The 20,518-nt window shown below is 43.0% G+C and overlaps 2 protein-coding genes across 3 annotated transcripts in view; both read left to right on the top strand.

Moving 5' to 3' along the window:
• Window positions 1-3,872: 3,872 nt before the first annotated feature.
• Window positions 3,873-8,224, top strand: pycr1b (pyrroline-5-carboxylate reductase 1b). The gene is made up of 9 exons (XM_031864850.1): window positions 3,873-4,002; window positions 4,553-4,646; window positions 5,060-5,130; window positions 5,284-5,463; window positions 5,800-5,907; window positions 6,076-6,189; window positions 6,528-6,620; window positions 7,139-7,302; window positions 7,575-8,224. Exons 2-9 carry the CDS (start codon window positions 4,580-4,582, stop codon window positions 7,750-7,752), a joined length of 975 nt encoding a protein of 324 aa, XP_031720710.1. The 5' UTR covers window positions 3,873-4,002; window positions 4,553-4,579; the 3' UTR covers window positions 7,753-8,224.
• An 840-nt stretch (window positions 8,225-9,064) lies between these two features.
• Window positions 9,065-20,518, top strand: part of mafgb (v-maf avian musculoaponeurotic fibrosarcoma oncogene homolog Gb) — a 16,687-nt gene continuing 5,233 nt past the window's right edge. The window contains exon 1 of one of the 2 annotated variants that reach the window (XM_031864856.1): window positions 9,065-13,472. The gene's annotated coding sequence lies outside the window, so the exon portion shown is untranslated. Of the gene's footprint in view, window positions 14,191-20,518 lie in introns of both variants that reach the window. The other variant, XM_031864855.1, reaches the window with a different exon arrangement.

Genomic DNA, 20,518 nt, shown 5'->3' with positions numbered 1-20,518 from the left:
CCGGCTCTCAACCTCCATCGCATAATGTGTATGTGATTTCTTCACCCCCCCCCCCCCCCCCCCCCTTGGCTCTTGGCTCTTGGTTTGCCAACTGTTATTGTGGATTATTGTCTCAGGCTAAATCATTGGCTCACTGATTTGCACTGATTGCAGTATTTGGTGTTTCCAAATGAATTATGTAAAAACTGTAAATACTGTAATGTTCAAAAGGAAATTAAAGACATTCTCTCTGGATTATGCGATGGAGTTTTCTTTTTACTGATTTGTTTATTGGTTAAAAGTTTATGATCAGGGAAAACTAAGCAGAGATAAAAAGATCTGTGAAACTCTGTAAAAATCTAAGAAACATTTCATTTTTCATTTCCCCCCCAGTAGACAAACACAGCTCCTCTCCACATTAATTTCCATCAGAAGGTCAAAGTACAGAGTACGGCTTTTAGTTCTGAGTCACCAGGTCGGTGCACCAGTGAACAGTAAATAGTTCATCCCCACAGTTCGTCCTAGTCAACCTTCTTGCTACTTAAAGAATATAGAAAATCTCAGTCTATGCTAAATACCTGCTGAGCTGAGAATAGAAATGCAAAAGAAGAATGCCATATTTGGTTCCCTTTGTGTTCTTTTGGGAATTTCACTGTGATTTGTCCGTGAGATTTTGTGATGAGCTGAGGGAAATCCTTTATTAGTTTTGGGGTTTACATAAAATTGAAAACTGACATTGATTACAGTGGCTGCTTTAGCGCTCCTGCTTTGTAGTCATTCCTGTCTCAGACTCATTCTTGTCACTCATTCTTGTCTCAGACTGAAGGAGGGAGACGTGTGCACACTTGGGGAAGGTTTTCTGTTGGCGTGATATTAAATATGCACATCTTCTCTCACTCAACAAAGCTACTTCTCTCTCTCTCTCTCTCTCTCTCTCTCTTATGTTTTGTCTCTCACACACACACACACACACGCACACACACACACACACACACACACACACACACCTCTGGGCCCTAATCACTGCTAGCAACAAATTGTTGTGAACGCCTCACCTGGATCTGCTTGTCACTGTGCTGAAAAGAAGAAACAGTTTTGTGCTCTGTGGTATTTTTAATAAATCTCTTGGGCGTATGTCAAAACAAGAAGGAGCGAATGAGTGCTGTCACGCCTCAGCACACATGCCAAGTCTGAGTGATAGATAGTGCAGAAGCAGGCAGTGGTAAATTGACTTTTTGTGTTTGCTGCGTGTGACTGAGAGGCAGAGTTGCAGGGATACATCACTGCAATGTTCAGCTTGTTTGAGATTAGTTTCGGAGAATAGTTTTGGGAGTCATTTTTCTAAAAGCTGAAGCAACAAGGGGAAGGGTACACGATGCCCCCCTCATACACTTCTCCATCTGTTTTTATGCACTTTGTAACATCAGAAGGGAATAATGATCATATTGTTCCTCGGTGCTGTTTTGAGGAATTAAAAAGTATACTGACTCAAGGAAGAGTTTACATTTTGCAATTACACTCAAAAAATTACACAATTGGGGCAAAGTTGGGGCACTCACAAGAGACATATTTTTTAAATAATTGACATATCCTGACTTTAAGTCCCTAAGGTTTCAGAAACACTGAATCCTACATTTACCATAATGCAATTAGACCTCTTTGCCTCCTCAATGCCACGTCTTTCAAACCACACGCCTCCAGTTTGTAAAAGAAAATATCTCAAGCCCAAGCTGAGATAACCCTGATGACGTCACTCTGACCTAAGTCTCACACAGCCGGACCTATCTCCACAGCGCTGTGTCAGCGCTAAGGAACGGTCTGGCTCCACACATTACTGTTCTGTTATGGGGGGTAAAAATGCTCAGAGTTTTGTATTTCTTTAAACCAATCACAGTCGTCTTGGCGGCGCAGACTATGCCACTAAATCCTTCACACTGGACCTTTAACATGTGAACTCGGTGGAGCGCCCCTTTAAAATACAACAGAATCAAGTGATTTAGTATCTATCCATGAAACAGCCTTTACACCATCATGAAAGGAGACACAAATTGACAGAACATTGGACAGTTAAATCTATTTGAACTAATCTCTCAGTAATCCAAAGTACCTTGCGACGACCCTGGGCTAAAATAAAAGACTGTCTCACTGCGTCTGGGTGTTTTTGGGTGTTCACCTGTAGAGAATAAACTGATGAAATGATATCACACTGCCCAGCTGACTGAAGAGGACGAGTATTTTAACAGCTGGTGCAGTTGGAAGGACATGCCTTCTGCTTTATATATAGACAGGAGCATATACAATCCCTCAGTCTGCATTCCTGTCCAACAGCACCATGGGAAATTAAATGGAATGAGGTCCCTCAAAGGAGACGTACAGCACCTCTTGTGGAGTATAAATTTAGTCTGGCATGGCATGGCATGAGAAACACGGAGAGGAAGAAACAGGCAGATAGACAAGAGGGTTAGTCCTATTAAAATGTGCACAGGGGAGATTTTAGCATCAAACTGACAGTTACAAGCCAAGTTCATGGCTTATTTTGAGAATATGCATTGGTGAACTACCAAGGGATAGGCAGCCAAACTGTGTTTGAGAGCCGTGGCTCATTAGTGTATGCGCCATCCGATTCTGCTTTATTTCAGATTCCGTCAAATCGAAGGGCAGAGGAAGAAGCACTGGTCGACAGTCTCATGTTAGAATAACAATTCTTCATTCAAATTCAGGTCCCTCAAATATCACAAACCACTTCTGGTACCCTGAAGTGTTTTGGTGAGTCATCTTCAAATCTCAGTGCATTCTATTCAAAATAATAAACCCTGAACATATGACGGAGTATTTCAAGTTAGCTTTCAAGCACTTCTGTTGGCATGTGAAAGGTCGATGTGTTGGTCTCCAGCATCTCAAATTTGAGGCTTTGATGTCTTTCTTTCTCGTATATATATTCAGGATCATACATGAAATTGTACCTCAGTATTTAAACCCATCCCACCCACCCATCAGCAGTGGGCTGCTGTAAAGCGCCTGGGAGCAACTTGGGGTTCAGTATCTCGCTCAAGGGCACCAACCGAACCGAACCGCCAACCTCACCTTTCAACAAAAGACAAGAGTTGGTTGGATTCAACATTACATTTAATTATGTCACTTTCAGCTCTGGAAATTGTGACGGACATTTGTTTTTTATTATTATCTGACACTTTAAAGACAAAACAATATTACATTAATTTACAAAATATTCAGCCGACTAATTGATAGTGAAAAATCTTCTTTTAAAGATGTATAGCTGGCTTCCTCATGTATAGTCAATAAAAATGCCACCTGATAAAACTCTGCCATCAATGTTGGTTTATTTTAAAACAAGTCAGAGTGGTGAGAATCTTTCATGCTGAGTAAATATGACTCAGACTGTATTATCTTCTGGTTTGAGTGTGGGTGTGTTTGAACACTGGAGTAGTGAGGTATGGCCTCTGTAATAGCTCAAAGAGGCCGGTTTCATAAAAGACTAAGCTGTACACGTATAGGCTATAAGTACAGTAGGTATACAGTATGCTCTGATTATATTGTAATGTATAGTGACATAATTGTAAGATAAGCACTCTCCTCTCCACTCACATACTAAACGTCCAATCTATCTGTGTTGAATCAGACATACATGGTCTGAATGGAAACTGTCAGTAATATAAACATAACCTGCTTTACACCTCACGCTTCCTATATATATTTAACCTATATTTAACCTACATTCTCCCTGGTGTAGCCGCTTAACAACCGCCCAGAAAACTGATGCAACTGGGCGTCAATAACTACAAACCCCGCCCAAACGCGTGATCTAAGTCCCCATTGGTCCGGAGATCAGCGCGTGTCTGTCGTGATTGGCCCGTGTCGCTGTCTGTTACAGTTATGGCGCACGAGTAAAGAGGAAGCCACGTTGACACGAAAAGTAGTGTTTTCTGTTTTTTTCCTCACGCAGGTACACAGTCAACGTACACTTGGCAACTCAGGAACCTCCGTCGGAACATTTAGGGAAAGGTAACTATCTCTGCGTGTTATCAATGCGTCGTGTTTCTCATTCATTCCTGGTCATGAAACCTAGCTAACAGAGCGGCTAGGACATGCTATCAGCATCAACTGGAGAGCTAATGTTAGCACTGGCTACATTAACGAATATTAAACATTGTTAAAAGGCGAACTCAACAGTGAAACAGGGTTTACTTTCATAAGCCAGTGGTTTATGAACAACAACAACGTTGCAAACTCAGCTGTAAATCAAGGAATAAGGCTTCACTAAGAAGATGTAATCAGATTACACTTCATGTTGTTCCATCTACTCGAGCTACAAACTGAATCTGTGGGATCACAACGTTTTTTTTAATGCTAATTAGCTTTATTTTAATGTAGAGTAGTTTACATAATGTGCCATATCGCAGTAAAATCAGAAGAGGTGTTGCATCAGCTGTCTGTGGACCAGCTCCAGGTCTGTTTTGAAAGGCATGCAGTATATAAATGGTGTTTTTAAGTTGTTGTTTTTTCATATATTTGGTACTTTGAAATGCATGACGGTCAGTGGCTGTTTTCACAGGTCAGAGACACCACATCATCTGACAGGATGAGTGTTGGATTCATTGGAGCGGGCCAGCTGGCTCACGCACTGGTGAAAGGGTTCACGGCTGCAGGTGAGGCCACTTCTTTATTGTGCAATATTTGCCTTGTACTGGATCTAAATTCACTGATAAATCAAATCATATTTCAGCTTAGATAACCCCCCCCCACCCACCTTCTCCTAACCTGAATAATGCCTGCAGAGTTGCACAACTACATTCATGACCATGTTTGCACAGATATGCATAAATCTTGTATATGGAGTATTGTAGTTTATTTTATACATAAAGCGTTTGTAAAGTCCTTTCCTGCATTTCTTTTCTTTTATGCTTTAGATGGCACTTTATCTGTTTCCTGCCTCTTTAGACTGTTTTAGTTTCTTGTGCTTATGTGCCATGTTCATTCGTCTTATCTTACAGTGTTCGTTTCACATCTCATTGTACATCCTCTTGGCTAACACTCCACTTCCTCCTGTCTCCCTCCCCAGGTGTGATTGCTACACACAGGATCACAGCCAGTTCCCCAGACTCCGAGCTGCCCACAGTGTCAGGCCTGAGGGTGAGAAGAAAAATGTGGGCTTTGTAGTGTGATGTCCAGGAATGGGAGTTTAAATGGAAACATTGGTGCGAGCGTGGGCTTGTCCAAGGGCTTGTAATGTGTGCATGTTGCTGTAATAACACCTGTCTGCCTTCCCCTGTTTTTTTCCTACAGAAAATGGGGGTGAACCTGACGTCGAGCAACAAAGAGGTGGTACATAAGAGTGACGTGCTCTTCCTGGCTGTGAAACCCCACATCATCCCCTTTGTTCTGGATGAGATTGGGCCAGACATCGAGGACCGTCACCTCATAGTCTCCTGTGCAGCAGGCGTCACCATGAGCTCCATAGAGAAGGTCAGCCTCTCTCGCGCTCTCGCTCTCGTGTGTGCTGTAAAGCCTCGGTTATACTGCGGACACCACAGACATGCAGCTTAATCCAGACTTTTTAATCTGCCGAACATGTTATTTTAACAAATGCCGGTTCAGCCAGTTTACATGAAGGCAAACTGGTTTAAGCTTGTACACTGGACAGGACCGGTTTTGTGTCAAATACTGTTTCCCTGTCTGTGTGTTTCTATCTTTTTCCTCCATTGTCTTAAGTTAAGTTTCATCAATGCTTCCAAACAGGTTAAAGAACATTGTCCTACATCCTGCCTCCTCTACACATCTATCGTGTTTTTTCATTTACAGAAGCTGCTTCAGTATCGTCAAGCTCCTAAAGTCATGAGGTGTATGACGAATACCCCGGTGGTGGTGAGAGAGGGAGCTACAGTGTACGCTACTGGGACGCATGCTCTGGTAAAGTGCATTGTTGATACAAGAGTCAAATATGTTTTTGGGATGTCAGTTTTTGCACTGCATCTCAGATAGAAGTATCAAAATATCTGCACAAGAAGGTTGAACAAGACCTTTTGCTTTGACTAATTCTTCTGCATTATTACCCAAATGTTGTCGTCCTTCTTTTAGGTGGAGGACGGCAAGTTGCTGGAGCAGCTGATGGCCAGCGTGGGTTTCTGTACGGAGGTGGAGGAGGACCTCATTGATGCTGTCACTGGGCTGAGTGGCAGTGGACCGGCCTACGTAAGTAACTTCAGAGCTGTGTGTGAGGTTTGATGCATAGAACCAGAGTAGAAGGAAGCCATCACTTTGTGTGTAATCCTTAATCCTAAAATAGACTAGATGGGAGCATATGACGTACAACGTAGCCCAGCTGTGGTGATGGCTTGTATTGTCTTTATTCATTGCTTCAGAAAAATGCTCACGTCAAATGCCTACTTAGCAGGTAAAGGTGTGTAGTGGAATTGTTGAGGAAATTAAGAATAATTGTGTCTGTGGGTTTTATCTGTCTGCATAGAGATTTACTTGCCGACAGGGAAAACAAACTTACAACTCTATATGTGTGTGTGTCTTTATAACAGGCGTTCACAGCCCTGGATGCTCTTGCTGACGGAGGAGTGAAGATGGGTCTGCCCAGAAGGCTGGCTGTCAGACTTGGAGCTCAGGCCCTGTTGGTCAGTTGTGTGTTTGATACTGTTTTCAGCCTGATTAATAAACAAAGATATTGCTTAAAGGTGCAATGTGTAGGATGTGGCGTCATCTAGCGGTGATGTTGCAGTTTGCCACCAACTGAAACTTCTCCCAATGTGCCAAGCGAGCAGGAGAACTCCGGTGGCGGTCGTGAAAATGTGAATGGCTGCTTTCGAGAGCTAGTGTTTGGTTTGTCTGTTCTGGGCCACAGTAGACGCATTGCGGCCGGCTATATGTAAATATAGCCGGCCGCAAGGTAATGAAACGCAACGATTCATAAGTCGGGTGATAAACACTAAAGAAAACAAATGTGATAACATTATGTTCCATTTTTGCAGATAGATCTCCTTAAATGCTACATAATGTTTTGAGGACAAAGGTGTTGCAGAGGATGCACCATGCACCCCTGACTGTGTACAAGTAAACAACACAGTGCCCTTTATCTAATCCCTTGCCTCCTTCCACTTGTTAAGTTCTTTGTCGTGTTCCTGTTTCTCTTCAGGGAGCCGCTAAGATGCTGCTGGACTCGGACGAGCACCCCGGCCAGCTGAAGGACAACGTGTGCTCTCCAGGGGGCGCCACCATCCACGCCCTGCACGTCATGGAGAGCGGCGGATTCCGCAGCCTCCTGATCAACGCAGTGGAGGCTTCATGCATTAGGACACGGTGAGACACTTGCAGTTAGGAACTAATATAAATGATTCTTTCTTACAAAAATAGACATTTCAATATTTGCAATTCTCTCTTGACCCTGTTAGTATGGCAAGTGATCCGACATGGGTTCCTCACTCCAACGTTGAAATACTCTGATCCCATAACATACAACTTAAAACTCTGTAGCTGTCTGCAGGCGTTATAGTTGTAGCACTGAAGGAAATACACACACACCTGTATTTGTGCTGTATATCTAAACACTAGGCTTTCTCTTCCTCTCACAGGGAGCTGCAGTTTCTGGCCGACCAGGAGCGCATCTCCCCAGCAGCCATTAAGAAGACTACGCTGGACAAGGTGCTCCAGCAGCCCGGAGTTACAGTCAGCGGAGTGGCTAATGGGAACGGCAGGTCGGGGCTCAGCCTGTTTAACAATCGCGGCCCCAATATCAAGAAGAAGAACTAAGTACACACACAAACGCTTATACATCTGGTCTGAGCACACATCCAAATCACTTAATACCAAATTATTTATTCATGCAGAAGTTCCATGCGGACATTGGACCTGCAAGTGTCACTACCACATTACACACAAGCACAGGTGCATTCTGGGAGCTTTGTAGACAGTTGTAGCCTTATGTTGGGATGCAGGATTACTGTCTACACACAAACACACAGAAGAGCAAAAGTGCATTTACAATCTGTAGTCTGTCTGTGTTTGAAATCAAGACTATCCAGAGCTGTCGCACAGTAACGACCATGTGGGCCTTCATGGGATCCTGGTCCACACAGGCAGCAGATGGCTGCTGGGAGAACATCACGCTCTTAATGATTGTCTTTATTTTAAAACCAAAGCCATAATGTAAATCATCCTGTACACCTCTTTTGTCTGCGCTAGTACCGACAGTAGTATACTGTTTAAAAAGACTGAAGATGGATTTTGGTCTTCATTAATAACAATCCTTCAGTGTTACAATGTTTGTTTTTAGCACATTGAGAACCTTGTGCCTTTGACCCTGGGAACCACTAAATATGTTTTCTCCCGTATTAAGTTCATTCCAAGCTTTAAAATTCAGGATGCACCGGTCAGACTTCTTCAGTCCCGATAGCGATGGCGTCGTTCCGATACCAGTATTTGATTAATAAGCTGTACTCCACCGTGTGGAAGTGATGGGGATCATTCTTTTATGTGTAAGGCAACATCAGGCTCGACTTAAACATTGCTTTCTTAACTGTATAAAACACAATATAACAAATACACAGATATAAATGTACTGAATTGTTATTGATCAAAAATAATGGTATCCAATACCACATTGTCTCATCGTCACCGATACCCGATCCAGCTGTTTGAGTCTGTATCCGACTATCGGTGTATCTCCGTTTAGTTTTCCTTTATTATTTCCTGTTTGAGGACATCTTGGGTTTATAACCCCACATCTTGAACCTCCTGATGTTTTACAATAGAAAGGCACTTACGTTTTCTCGTAAGTGTTAATTAATTAAGTATTAATTAACGAAATAGGAAAATAACCTTTCCTTAAATACACATAACATAATGTAAAAGTAATCCATTACAAAGTCCTGCATGAAATATCCTACTTATGTATGAATGTGTTTTCAGCTGAATGTACTTATGGATTGATACCACTGATTGAGAATCAAAAGCATTCTAGAGTACTGTCCACTGTGGCTCATCTATTATTGTTAATGACATTATTGGGTTGTGTCATCTGTGTGTAACTCCGTGTAAGTAACATCTTAGTCTAGAAGGTTCTCGAGGTGAAATGTTAACTCATTTATTTGCACTTTGGTAGTTTAGTATAATGGTACTTAAGCTAGGGGTCGGACCCCTCCAAAGGGTCACCAGATAAATCTGAGGGATGAGGAGAGAAGATCTGCACAAATTAAGTTCTGTTTTTTTTTTTTTTTTTACTTTTCTCATTTCTGGACTTTTTGGGCCTCAAATGGTTATTTAAATGAAATCAACTCCAATGTTAGAAGGGGCTGCAATTAGACACAGCCTTTTTGTAATCTTTGCATGACTGCTTTGTATTTTATAAGATTACCGTAGTCCGTTTTAAATGTGAAATCTTAATCTGAAATACGCAAGTAATAACCTCAATGGTGTGCTTAAGTACAGCACATTAATACATGTTGCTTTCCACCGCTGGGTGCTGCAAGCTTAGAAACTAAATATCAGTGTGCTCAGAATTGGTGTGACAGAAGAGCACTTACCTTTCGGTATGTTCTGAGATTGCAGCAGACTTGAAGTCTAGATATTTGGGCCCGTTCCGAGGCTCCAGGCTGCTACATGTTGGATTAACAGATGCCACTTTGTGTTGGAGTGAGATAGGCCTGTTGGTCTATTGAGGCAGCACACAGGTGCATAATGGCGAAGTAAAAATGATGGAAGAAAAGTGATGGTTTGTGAAGAGCCGCGTTCTCATTATAATTGAACAATTTGTAGCTGTTGTAGGATTAGTTTATTTTCCTTAAACTAATACACACACACACCAGTGTCCCTTGATTAAATTGCGCCCCGCGTGCTCTTAGTGCACTCGGGCTGTTTATTTGTGCGTGCAATGGTTTTTCCTCCGCCGCTGAAGTGTCTCGGTAATCCCCCTTTTATTGTGAAAGGTTATTCTCCGCATGCTCCGAGCTCTGTCTATAAAGATTAGCTATTCCTGGAAAGACTTCCATTTGCCTCTCATTATCAGACTTCTGTTACCTTCTGTCGGTCAGGCAGCTACGAGCACCTCTCCTCCACCTAAGGTGAAGAGGAAGTGCTCTGTGTCAATCATTTTAACACGGGAGGGTCTAAAATGGCAGTTCAATGGCAGATAATCCTGAGACTAAAGTTTTTACTGTGTGTGTGTGTGTGCTGCCCAGCATGGGATTTCTATCCACAGGTAGGCCAGATGCTACCTGTCATCTCCATTCAATCAATGTAATCACTGACCTTTGCAGCAACATGGTTGTTTGCATATGGTATCAGGGCCAGAGGGAGTACCAGAAATCAAGACGAGTGAATAGATTGTAGGGCTTTGTTTTTCTCCTTCCATCACCACCACCACCTAATCCCCTCTATAATGAAAAACCGAAAGAGGCAAGCTAGGGACAGAGGTGTTAGAAGTCCATATTCCTCTTTTTCACTGTGCACCTGTGTGTGTGTGTGTGTGTTCTATGATCTCCTGGCTGATACAGTATCAGCATAGAGCAGCTGTGGTGAAACAGTTGCAGAAAGAGGAAGCTCTAACAGTTACCACACAGTGAGTGAATCTGCAGTATGGGCTTCCCTCTCAAGCCAACTTGCAATGTGCAGAGGATTCCTGGGGACACACAGCTTTGGTCTACTGACGGTTATCTGGGAGTCGGACATGCACAGAGGTGTGAAGGAGTGTCTGTCCTCTTATTCAGATCTTTTAAGTAAAAGCAGCAACACAAATTGCACATTTACAGAGTTTTGTCTAGTCGAGGTGAACCACTTTAGATGCTGTTTGTATAAAAAAGAAGATACATATTTTATTAAATGCTTGTAATGAATGTAATAATATAGCTGTTGAATATTGTTGAGTAAAACTTACAATATTTTAAAAGTATACTGTAGCATGAAATGGAAGTACTCAGCTCAAAATACTCAAAAGTACCTCAAAATATAAATGCAGCACTTGAGTAAATTGCACCTCTACCTCGGTGTTGACATATCAAGAGTTCACTGGTTTGGCTTCAACGAGGGCCTACAAGCAGTGGTGGATTAAGTACTCAGATCTTTTACTTTAGTAAATGTAGCAAGACCGCAGTCTAGAAATACTATGTTAAAAGTGAAAGCTCTGCAGCTGAAAGTGCTCATTATGCAGAATTCTCCATTTCAGAGTGATATAAAACTAGTTCCTGATGCATTAAATTAATTTGATACTCGGAGCATCAATATAGCAGCAAACCACTATTACATACGTATGTGAATACATAGTGGGTAATGTCTACCTGAGCAGAGAATGAAGTCACTCTGTGCTTTGTAATCCAACCTCTGTGCTTTGTTGACATAGCCGGGCCGGCCGCGCGTGCTTTTAGTGCATGTTCAATCATTTGAGCGTGCCCCACTGGTTAGCTCGCGGCCGCCACTCTGCACCGTGTTCATATGTTTACAGCTGATGAGGCCGTCCTGACCTACGGTGTCGTCGCGGAAGCATACAGCACCCACCTTCCGCTTCCCCCCTTCAGGTAAACACTGCTAGCTCTGTCTTTTGAACTTTGTTTGCTCCGTTAGCGCTGTAAACTCCGTTAGCGCTGTAAGCACCGTTAGCCGCAGGCTGCCTGCTCAGCCGTCGCCATGTTGAGAGCCCTTTAGAGGCAATAGAAATGCTCCAATCTCGTATAGAGCACCTTTGATATTGCAGTTAACTTTGGGGTGAATTCAAACTACTTTATATGCTGTGCAGTAGCTTAATCTATAATAATCCTGAACCTCAAATTGATTTTATGTATTAATTACCTGAATCTAGAAACTAGTGGCTAAAGCTGTCAGATAAATGTAGTGGAGTAAAAAACATATTTGCCTCAGAAGTGTCAAGTGGCATAAAAGGAAATACAAGTACTTGAGAAAATGTACTGAGTTACTTACCACCACTGCCTCTCTGCCTACAGTATAAGGAGCATTTATACAGGTATATTTCCTCAATATGCAGGATGCTGCATCTCATCAAGAGCTTGTATTCATCTGCAGTGAGGGCATGCATAACACAAGAAACACATCTTGCGCTCTTATCTTTGCTGAGAAATCGTCTGGAGTTTCTTTGAATGAAAAATTGCTAATGCATCCTGAAAACACAATTCATAACCTCAATTTACAATAACTAAACAGGCTGTATGATTACTTTTGGGATAGATATTAGTAATTTCTTAAATATCACACCACATTTTAAGTGTCATTTCAAAATGTGTCTTTACCTTCAGCAGCCTGGCAGAGATTGACTTTAAACATTTTGGCCTGTGAATGCCCGGGTGGAGGTATCAGTCGTTGAAATACCGGCTATTTAGTGGCATTAACCAGAAATAGGCTGCTGATATTGGTTGAGTGCTTTCTTGTCTTGTATTGAAAGTCATTAGTTCTTCAGAAGTGGAAATGGAGTATTGATACGCTACTCTGTACATGGGTCCTAATTGTTGTGGTTTGGTTTTAAATTGTACTGTAATTGAGGATGGATACTGCATGATGTATGATAGAGGTTAATGGCTTTCAGTTAGCTTCTGAACTAAAACAGATTGGAAAAGTGGGATTAGAAAGTTGTCAGATAGCCAAACAGACAAAACTGCAAAATAACAAAAACATCAGTTAGTATACCTAAAGAAATCTACAACACAAACACATTTTGTCTCACCGTTACATTCTAAATGCAAGTTATTTACAACTAAGCCTCAAGAAAAGAGGTAAATATCTGCGGTATTTGTGCAAGTAAAGAGTGATACTGATATTTTTGATATTGCTGTATCATGTCCTTCTTTTAGAGGAAGTACAACGATATGAATCTACATGTCACTTAGATGTTTTCCATAATCAAGTTCATCAGCTTGAAAAACCTCTACAGTAAATTGTGAATATCCTCAAGCCAATACAGTCATATGTGTACTGTGTGTTACAGCAGCTTATCTCAATTTACTTTCTCCACATTCAGGATGTAGCCCAACTTTTTTTTTTTTTTTTTTGGGGGGGGGCAATTACCCCAAAAAAGGAAAAATGGGGGTAAATGCACCCCTGTCCTAAAGCTGATGGAGGCCCAATCAATAACGACCCCATCACATGTTTTCCTTCAGATTCCGAGCAGGCTTCTTTAAATGTTAGCTCTAAGTTTAGACGGATGCACAGAGGTGGGGCTGTCGTGTCACACTTTCCACACTGGATGTTATCACAACAGTCCATCACACACAGTAGTAGTGTCTCGTGTCTCTTTAAATGCGGGTTGCGTAGATCCTTCATGAATGAAACCATGTGATCCAAACATCATTTGACGTCTGGCGCCTCCGACCATAGACTAAAACAAGCGACGAAGGAGTGGATATATGTAGACCTGCGAAAAGGCGTGAGCGGAAAAAAAACATTTCTCCAACAGTCTCTCCACACCGGGTCGACCAACCATCGGCGAACCCCCGACCTTCGAGGGCGAAAGTCGCTTGGTTTGACTTCTGGTGAGTCAGCTTTTGTCGAAATCAAAACCTTTTCTAAATTCCTTAAAAAGTGCTGAATATAGAGGTGTTGTTTTGCTGAGTGTGCGCGGCCACCGCCGCTGCCGTGCCGCCGCGGCCGCCGCCACCGCCGCGCTTGTGTTGCCGCTTGTCCCGGCGTGCGCCGCTGCCGCTGAACTCACAGCAACACCGCTTGCCGTTTAAAGGGCAGCAGTCTGGTATAGTGCTGAATCATCACGGTCCAGTCCTCATACCAGACCCGCACATGCCGTTCCGAGAGACCTAGTCGGTCTGAGCGGACAGCCACGCCGACCGACCAACCGGCGCGTTTTCGTAATAACGCAGACAAAGGGGATGCACTTCGCGTACGGCTGTCAGGCTTAAAAAGAAAGAAAGAGAGAGAGAGAGAGAGAGAAGCCATGTGTCGGAATTAAGAGACCGTGCGGGGAGTCCGAGAGCAGGTCGGCTGTCTGTGCTCTTACGGTCGGGGGTTCCCTTGTTGTGTGGCTACTAAATGGCTAGACCTTTAGAAAGGTGAACGTATAGCTGGGGGGGCGGGGGGGGGGACCCTGGACGTAGAGTAACAACTTAGGACAGCAACATCAACACACCGTGAGCTTCTGTCCTCTCCGCCGGGGTGCTGAAGCGGCAGCGGCGGACACACACAGAAGCCTCTCCCGCTGTCGCTTCACACACGGACTCGTCTGTCGCTTCTTCACAGGTAAGATGAGCAGCGTGTTCGTGAAGTGTGCTGGTGGACATGTTTATGTGTTATTGCGGGCGGTTACATTTCGTCCACTCGCTGCTGCGCGTGCTGAGTTTGCGGTGTGACAGAAGTAAAATGTGTAATGAATAAAAACCGGCGACAACAATAAACAACTCCGGCTGACGTCGTGGTGTTTTTATGGCTCGAGAGTAACGTTGTAGTCGGTGGTGAGAGGGCAGCGTCTTGTGACATTTGCTTTGTGTCAGACGCTGTTCTTCCGACAGGCCTTCTTCTCTTCATGTATCTCTTTATTACATTTAAATGACTCCTGCTGTCGGTGTAAACACAGAGGAACGGTCTATTTCCCGGCGTACACCGGCTGGGCTCGCGACAGAGATGCTGATTCATCACAACGTTGTTATTTCTCAACGTTTGCGCGAGCAGAGCGGAGGCACGAGGGAGCCATGGCAACATGGCACCGGCGGCGGGCGGGCGGACAAAGGTCTGGCGCGCGAGGGAAGGAAGAGCTCGGTGTATGTTTGAGGGTCTGACACACGGAGGCCCGATGGTGGAGTGGATGTTCACGTTTGTATGTGATAATTAGAGCTCGCGTGGGCTGCGGAATGTGTGTTTTAAAATGTCATTAGTGCTAAATTTGGTTATTCAGCGGGATCAAATGCATTTCCGGTCAAAGTAAATATGAATAATGTGCACGCGGGCATGATGAATATCGCACTGAAGATTATTCAGTTGATTAATAACCTGTTTGTACTTTTGGGTTGTGACGTGAATAAACCATGTTTACAGTCACAGGCTGCTGATATCTTGCAGTGACCTCACTCACCTTTTTAAAGTCAACAAATCAATCAAAAAATGCTAAATATTAAATGTATTTGGACAGAAACTGCTGAAAGCTGCAGGGGAGGAGGCATTCCCACGTCTGTTAATGTTGAGCATTGACTGCTCATGAACCCACACAGAGACTAAAAAAAGAAAAGCACCTCAATGAACTCTAATGCGTTGCAACAGAATACCCTCTGATTGATCTCTTATAGATGGGCCATTATCTGCTGCCTATATGAGCATTGCAACTCTTACCAGCGACGAGTAATGGGAAGCTCTGTGGGCTCAAGAAAAACAGAAACTTCACCCCCTAATGACTCCATATCAGCAGCTTTAGTGAGAGTCAGCACTCTGCGGAGTGTATCAAAAGTATGTAGTAAGCAAGTTGGCAAGTACTGTAATAGAGGGTCATAATGATGAAACAGTTGTATCAGTATTGGAGAGAAGAGCAACCCCCCCCCCCTCACTGTCTTTCTCTCTCACACACACACAGTTTCCCCATCTCCTTCCCTCATTGTGTGTACACACACACACAACCACGGGGCTAAACTTTTTATACTTGGTATCAGTATTTAATCAGTGCTTGAAGTGCATTTCTCTGTCAAGTACTTTCCCCATCCTTCCCTGGTGTTCGCGGTAATTGAACGCTGACCAATGCTTATGCGTGCAACTTTGCTGATGGTGGCGAAGCGGCAAGGCGCGCGGAGCAAACGGGGGGATGAAGGAAGAGGGAGGAAGAATGAGAGATGGGATTTGCGGAGAGATTGAGAACAAGGACCTTTTTGTCTTCAAGGCATTCCCCTGAAAATGCTGAGGCGAAGCAAATGCGCTCTCGCTTGACAGATGGCGTTTTCACTTGTTACTTAGCACAGCTAGTTTCTTTGCCTTGCCATGTGCATGTGTCTGTGTGTCTCTCTCTGTGTGTGTGTGTGTGAGCAGGATATGTAAAACATCTAGTTGCTATAGGGGCTGTGTGTGAGAGCACAGTAAGCACCAAGGTTAGAAAACCGTGTGTGTGTGTGTGTGTGTGAGAGAGAGAGAGAGAGCTCCTAGCTTTACTAGCAAGATGTTGAAAGAAGATGCCACGGGAAGTGGTTTTATTATCAGTTGGTCACTACATCATTTTGCACTTAGCAGATTCCTTTCCATCTAACACTATGACCTGAAGCTCCTCTCTTCACGAGGAAGTCAAGTAATGAGTGTTAACATGACTGTGTGTGCGTGTGCGTGTGCGTGTGTGTGTGTGTGTGTGCATACAAAAACTTGTTTGATCCTCTGCATGTAGGGGTCAAGTTGATGTAACACTGTGTAAAACCTCCTCTAGGTGTGTGAGGAAGGAAGGATGGGACGGCAGCTTCTGAGCGTTTTATACCGCTGAGAAGAAGATATGCACGTGTGTTGAGAGCTGAAATGATTTGCTGATTAATCAATTAGGGAATTAATTGGCAGCCATTTTTTTTAAGTCTCTTTCTTTTCACTTGTTTTTCAAATGGGAATGTTTGTATTTTTGACTCTCTTCTGATAGTAAACTAAATCTTTGGGTTACAGACTGTTGGTCAGATGAAACAAGCTGATGAACACCAGAATGTCATCAGATTAATCACAGATGAAAATCATTTTAAATATTGTCATTATTGATTAATCTGATGATACATATTTTTTTGAGTAATGAATTCTTTTCATTGTCTAAGAAAAAAGGTTTCACCAAAGTTGAACCCAAAGTAAAATCTAAACTAAATATTTAGTTTACAATGATGTGACAAAGAAAAGCTTCTCTTTGAGAAGCTGGAATCAGAATCTGACATTCATCATGTTCATCATTGAAAAATGAACATCAAAATAGTTGCAGATTATTTTTTTATTTTTGATTGAATAATCGATACTTAGTTTCAGCTTTAATTAGAGGTTTACAAGGAAAAAACATGCATTATAATACAAAAGCCTTGTTATTATGTTATAATAATGTTGCCAGTAGGTATCGTTACTCTGTCATACGGCTGCCTGTAATGTACATTATACTGATAGGGCTACATGGATCAGAACAATAGTTTATTTGTATTTACTTTAAGGAAAATGTTTTTTTGTGTGAACCTTCCTGCTAACAAAACAAGATAAACGTCTAAAATGCGTCAGTCTCGACAAAGAGCAGCCGTACAAGAGGTCTCCTTTATTGCAGGGCTGTAGTACTGGATTGCATTAGATTGCACAGGTGTTCACACTATTGTGTCCACCTCCTGTGTCTGTGTGGGAGAGTTTGGTGTTTGTGGAAATGATTTCTAAGTAGCGCCTGCATGTTTATGAGCTTGTTTACTACTGGGATCCATTAAAAAAAAGTCTTGTTATTTTTGCAAATTTCTGAGAGTGGGAGAGAAATAAAAAGATGGAAAGTAAAAGCAGGAGTCACAGACGGAATGGGAGAGTGGGTGAGAGAAAAGTAAGCCGTGGGGCAGATCAATAGTTGAGTGTTTTTTCTCCACAGTAATGATGAAACATGGTGTAAGCAGATCTGGTGCATAATCATTGCTGTGCTCCACTGTTCTCCTGCTCCACTGTGTGAGTGTGCTGCATGTCCTTGTGTTATCTTGACTTTGTGTGTGTGCGTGTGTGTGTGTGTGTGTGTGTGTTTTAAATGTACCTTCCCTCCACAAGTGTTTTGACTCCTTATTTACATAACGCACACACGAGAAGTCAAAAGGATTAGGAAATGGAAAACATGTTTAAGTTCAGTCTAAGTGGCTCAAATTACTGCTTTTCTGTATCAACAATCACGCTTTGATCAGCACTTTAAAGTTACATTTTCCTGTTTTCCCTCAAGAGGACTTCTGGGTTTATTTCCCAGACTCCAGTTAAAGGAGACGACTCGTTCCCACACGTACACAAATAGACACGTTCGCTCCAAACCAGAGCAATGATCTCGTTTTGCACGCATGTGTTGAGATATTGAGAATGTAGCCGTGGAGACAGGAGTATCCGTGTACCAGCGGTTGTCTACCAGTTGCATCATCTCTATGCGCCAATTTGCCGCATTTTTTAACTGCAGTGTGACGATCCCCGAATAGTGGTTTGAATTTCTCAACCTTTTTAAAATAAAAATACATACACACACACACACACACACACACACACCATGCAGATCAATGCCAAGAAGTGAAGAGAGGGAACAAAGATGTGTGTGTTTGTGCCTCAAATGTGGCCCCAGCTCTTTGCTCTCACCTGTGGCATTACATTAGTTCCTTGCAACAACAGTTCTCCACCTGTCCTAAGTTCACACTGATGCCTAAGTTTGGGAACTTTGGGTGTCATCTTTAAAACACCTCTAAATCACCCTCAAAGTGACTGAATGTATGGCATGCAGTATTGGCTTCACTTGTTCACCATTAAACCTGCGTAGGTCACGCGTATCCTCTCTGGATGATGATTCTTCTCGTACTGTCAACTAAAGTATCGCTCGTACGTCCGTTTGACCTTTCGTAGAGAACGGTGACTATGCCCGCAGCAGGTATTTTCATTGTCCATTTCATCTGCAATCCTTTTGTTTATTTCATTGATTAGTGGATGAAATGTCAGAACAAATATTCATAACAAGGTGATCTTCAAATGGCTTGTTTTGTCCAACTCAAAGATATTCAATTTACCAGCACATACCATCATAAAACAAAATCATGTAGAAGAAGCTGGAACCAGTGAATGGTTGTCCTAAAGAATGACTTAAAGGATGAATTGGACGTCAACACTGTTGTTTCTATTGATCAACGATTTGATTGATCAACCTGTTATTGCTCTAAAGCAGACGGAGCTGGAAGACGAAAACCAGAATTGTCGACGACGACTTTCATTTTGATTTCTTTTGTCTTTATTCTGGAAACCTTGCAATATATTATTGAGTTAAATTCATTAAATACAGAGAAAGCCTATTAGCATAATGCGCAAACAATCAAAACAATTGATGCGCTACTAGAGGAAGTCTATAGGTTGTAAATGTTTGTCATGAAAGACAAACTAAAACTGACTGTGTGGAGTAAAAGAGACATCGCTACGACAGTAGAATGTGCACATGGCCACATGCTATGGTCCTGTGTGTGTGTATTTTTGTGTCATGCTTCAGTGCGAAAGGCCACCGCTCTCCATGACACCTCCACGAGCTACAATCTCCTTTGTTTGTTTCTCCTAACTGTTTGTCTCTGATGTGATCTCACTCGTACGTGAGTGACAGTGCTGCACGTTTACTTTGCTGCTGCATCGAAACTTTCTCTCAACTTAGTACTGCTGACCAGGGACGTACAGCGTCCGGGGGAAATAAACATTAACACACCGCTTCACTTATCGCTGTCTCCCTCACAACCCTCCGTTTGTTTTTCACACACACACACACACACACACAAAGAGAGGACCAACTTCACCTACGGTACATGCTTCTCTCCTCTTCCAAAAAAAAAAAAAAAAAGCACTTATGAAAAAAGGAGCCAGAGCTCAATTGCCCTGACAGTGCAGTTTTTTTTTTTGCTTGTGTTGGGAAATTTGTCATCACACTCCGACTTACTACCTGGAATGGGAAAAACGTGTCGACGCCAGGACTTTTTTCTCGTGCCTTTAATAACACACTTGCACAAACACACTGTCTCGCACACATACGAACACACACACCCTTTCTGAACTCTCAGAGGAGTGTGAAAGTGATCGCTCCTCCCTTGACGTAGATTATCATTATGCATATAAGGGGCCAGGCTCTCGCTCCTTTGCAGTTCCTTTTCCTTTACTTTCCTTGTGTTTCCTCCATCTCCTATGCTCCCCCCACTGTCTGTGTTATCATGCTTATTACACGCTCTGCATACCTCCCAGTTAATAGCCTCCTGCTCCCTCTCAACAGACACGGCTCAAACTGGGTTTATTTCCCCCCCCCCCCCCCCCTGTGGCCCTGCATCTCTGCGGTGAGCCGGCCCCGTCTCTATACACAGGTTGCCAGATCGCTGATCTGATTCCTAATTCTCAATTAGCCTGCACACAGTGGTCATTGTTAATTATTTACCAACTCCCTCAGCACCCTCGATGGATCGATGAGAACATTTTTTTATAAACAACGCCAAGGTGGACCGCAGCCGGGGGCCGAGTTTTGTGGCGCTTCCGAGGTTTTAATTCATGTTCCCTACATTTAGCTCTCTTTGTGTCCTTCCATCATGTCCTCCCTGTGTCTTCACCGCCTCACTCGGCTGCCGTCCTTTGTGTTTTCCATTATTGCTCAGAGAGTTGCCTGAGGGAGGAGGCGCAGTTAAGGCAGGTGTTATGTTGGGATTATTCAATAAAGGCAGACTTGCCACTGCATCACAACCGACTTGTGACTCTCACAGTCTATTCTTGATCATTCGCTATATGCTAGCTTGTTTATGCTCGCATACACCCACACACACCAGCCCCCGGGTCGTTATTGAAGCGTCTAATCTGGCTATTTTCCTCTCTGTGTGTGTGTGTGTGTGTGTGTGTGTGTGTGTGTGTGTGTGTGTGT

The sequence above is a fragment of the Anarrhichthys ocellatus genome, unplaced genomic scaffold (genome assembly GCF_004355925.1).
Source record: "Anarrhichthys ocellatus isolate YVR2014 unplaced genomic scaffold, GSC_Weel_1.0 scaffold31, whole genome shotgun sequence".
NCBI classification, from domain to species: Eukaryota; Metazoa; Chordata; class Actinopteri; order Perciformes; family Anarhichadidae; genus Anarrhichthys; species Anarrhichthys ocellatus.
The sequence above is the reverse complement of the archived record's forward strand: the minus strand, read 5'-3'. Positions and strand labels throughout refer to the sequence as shown.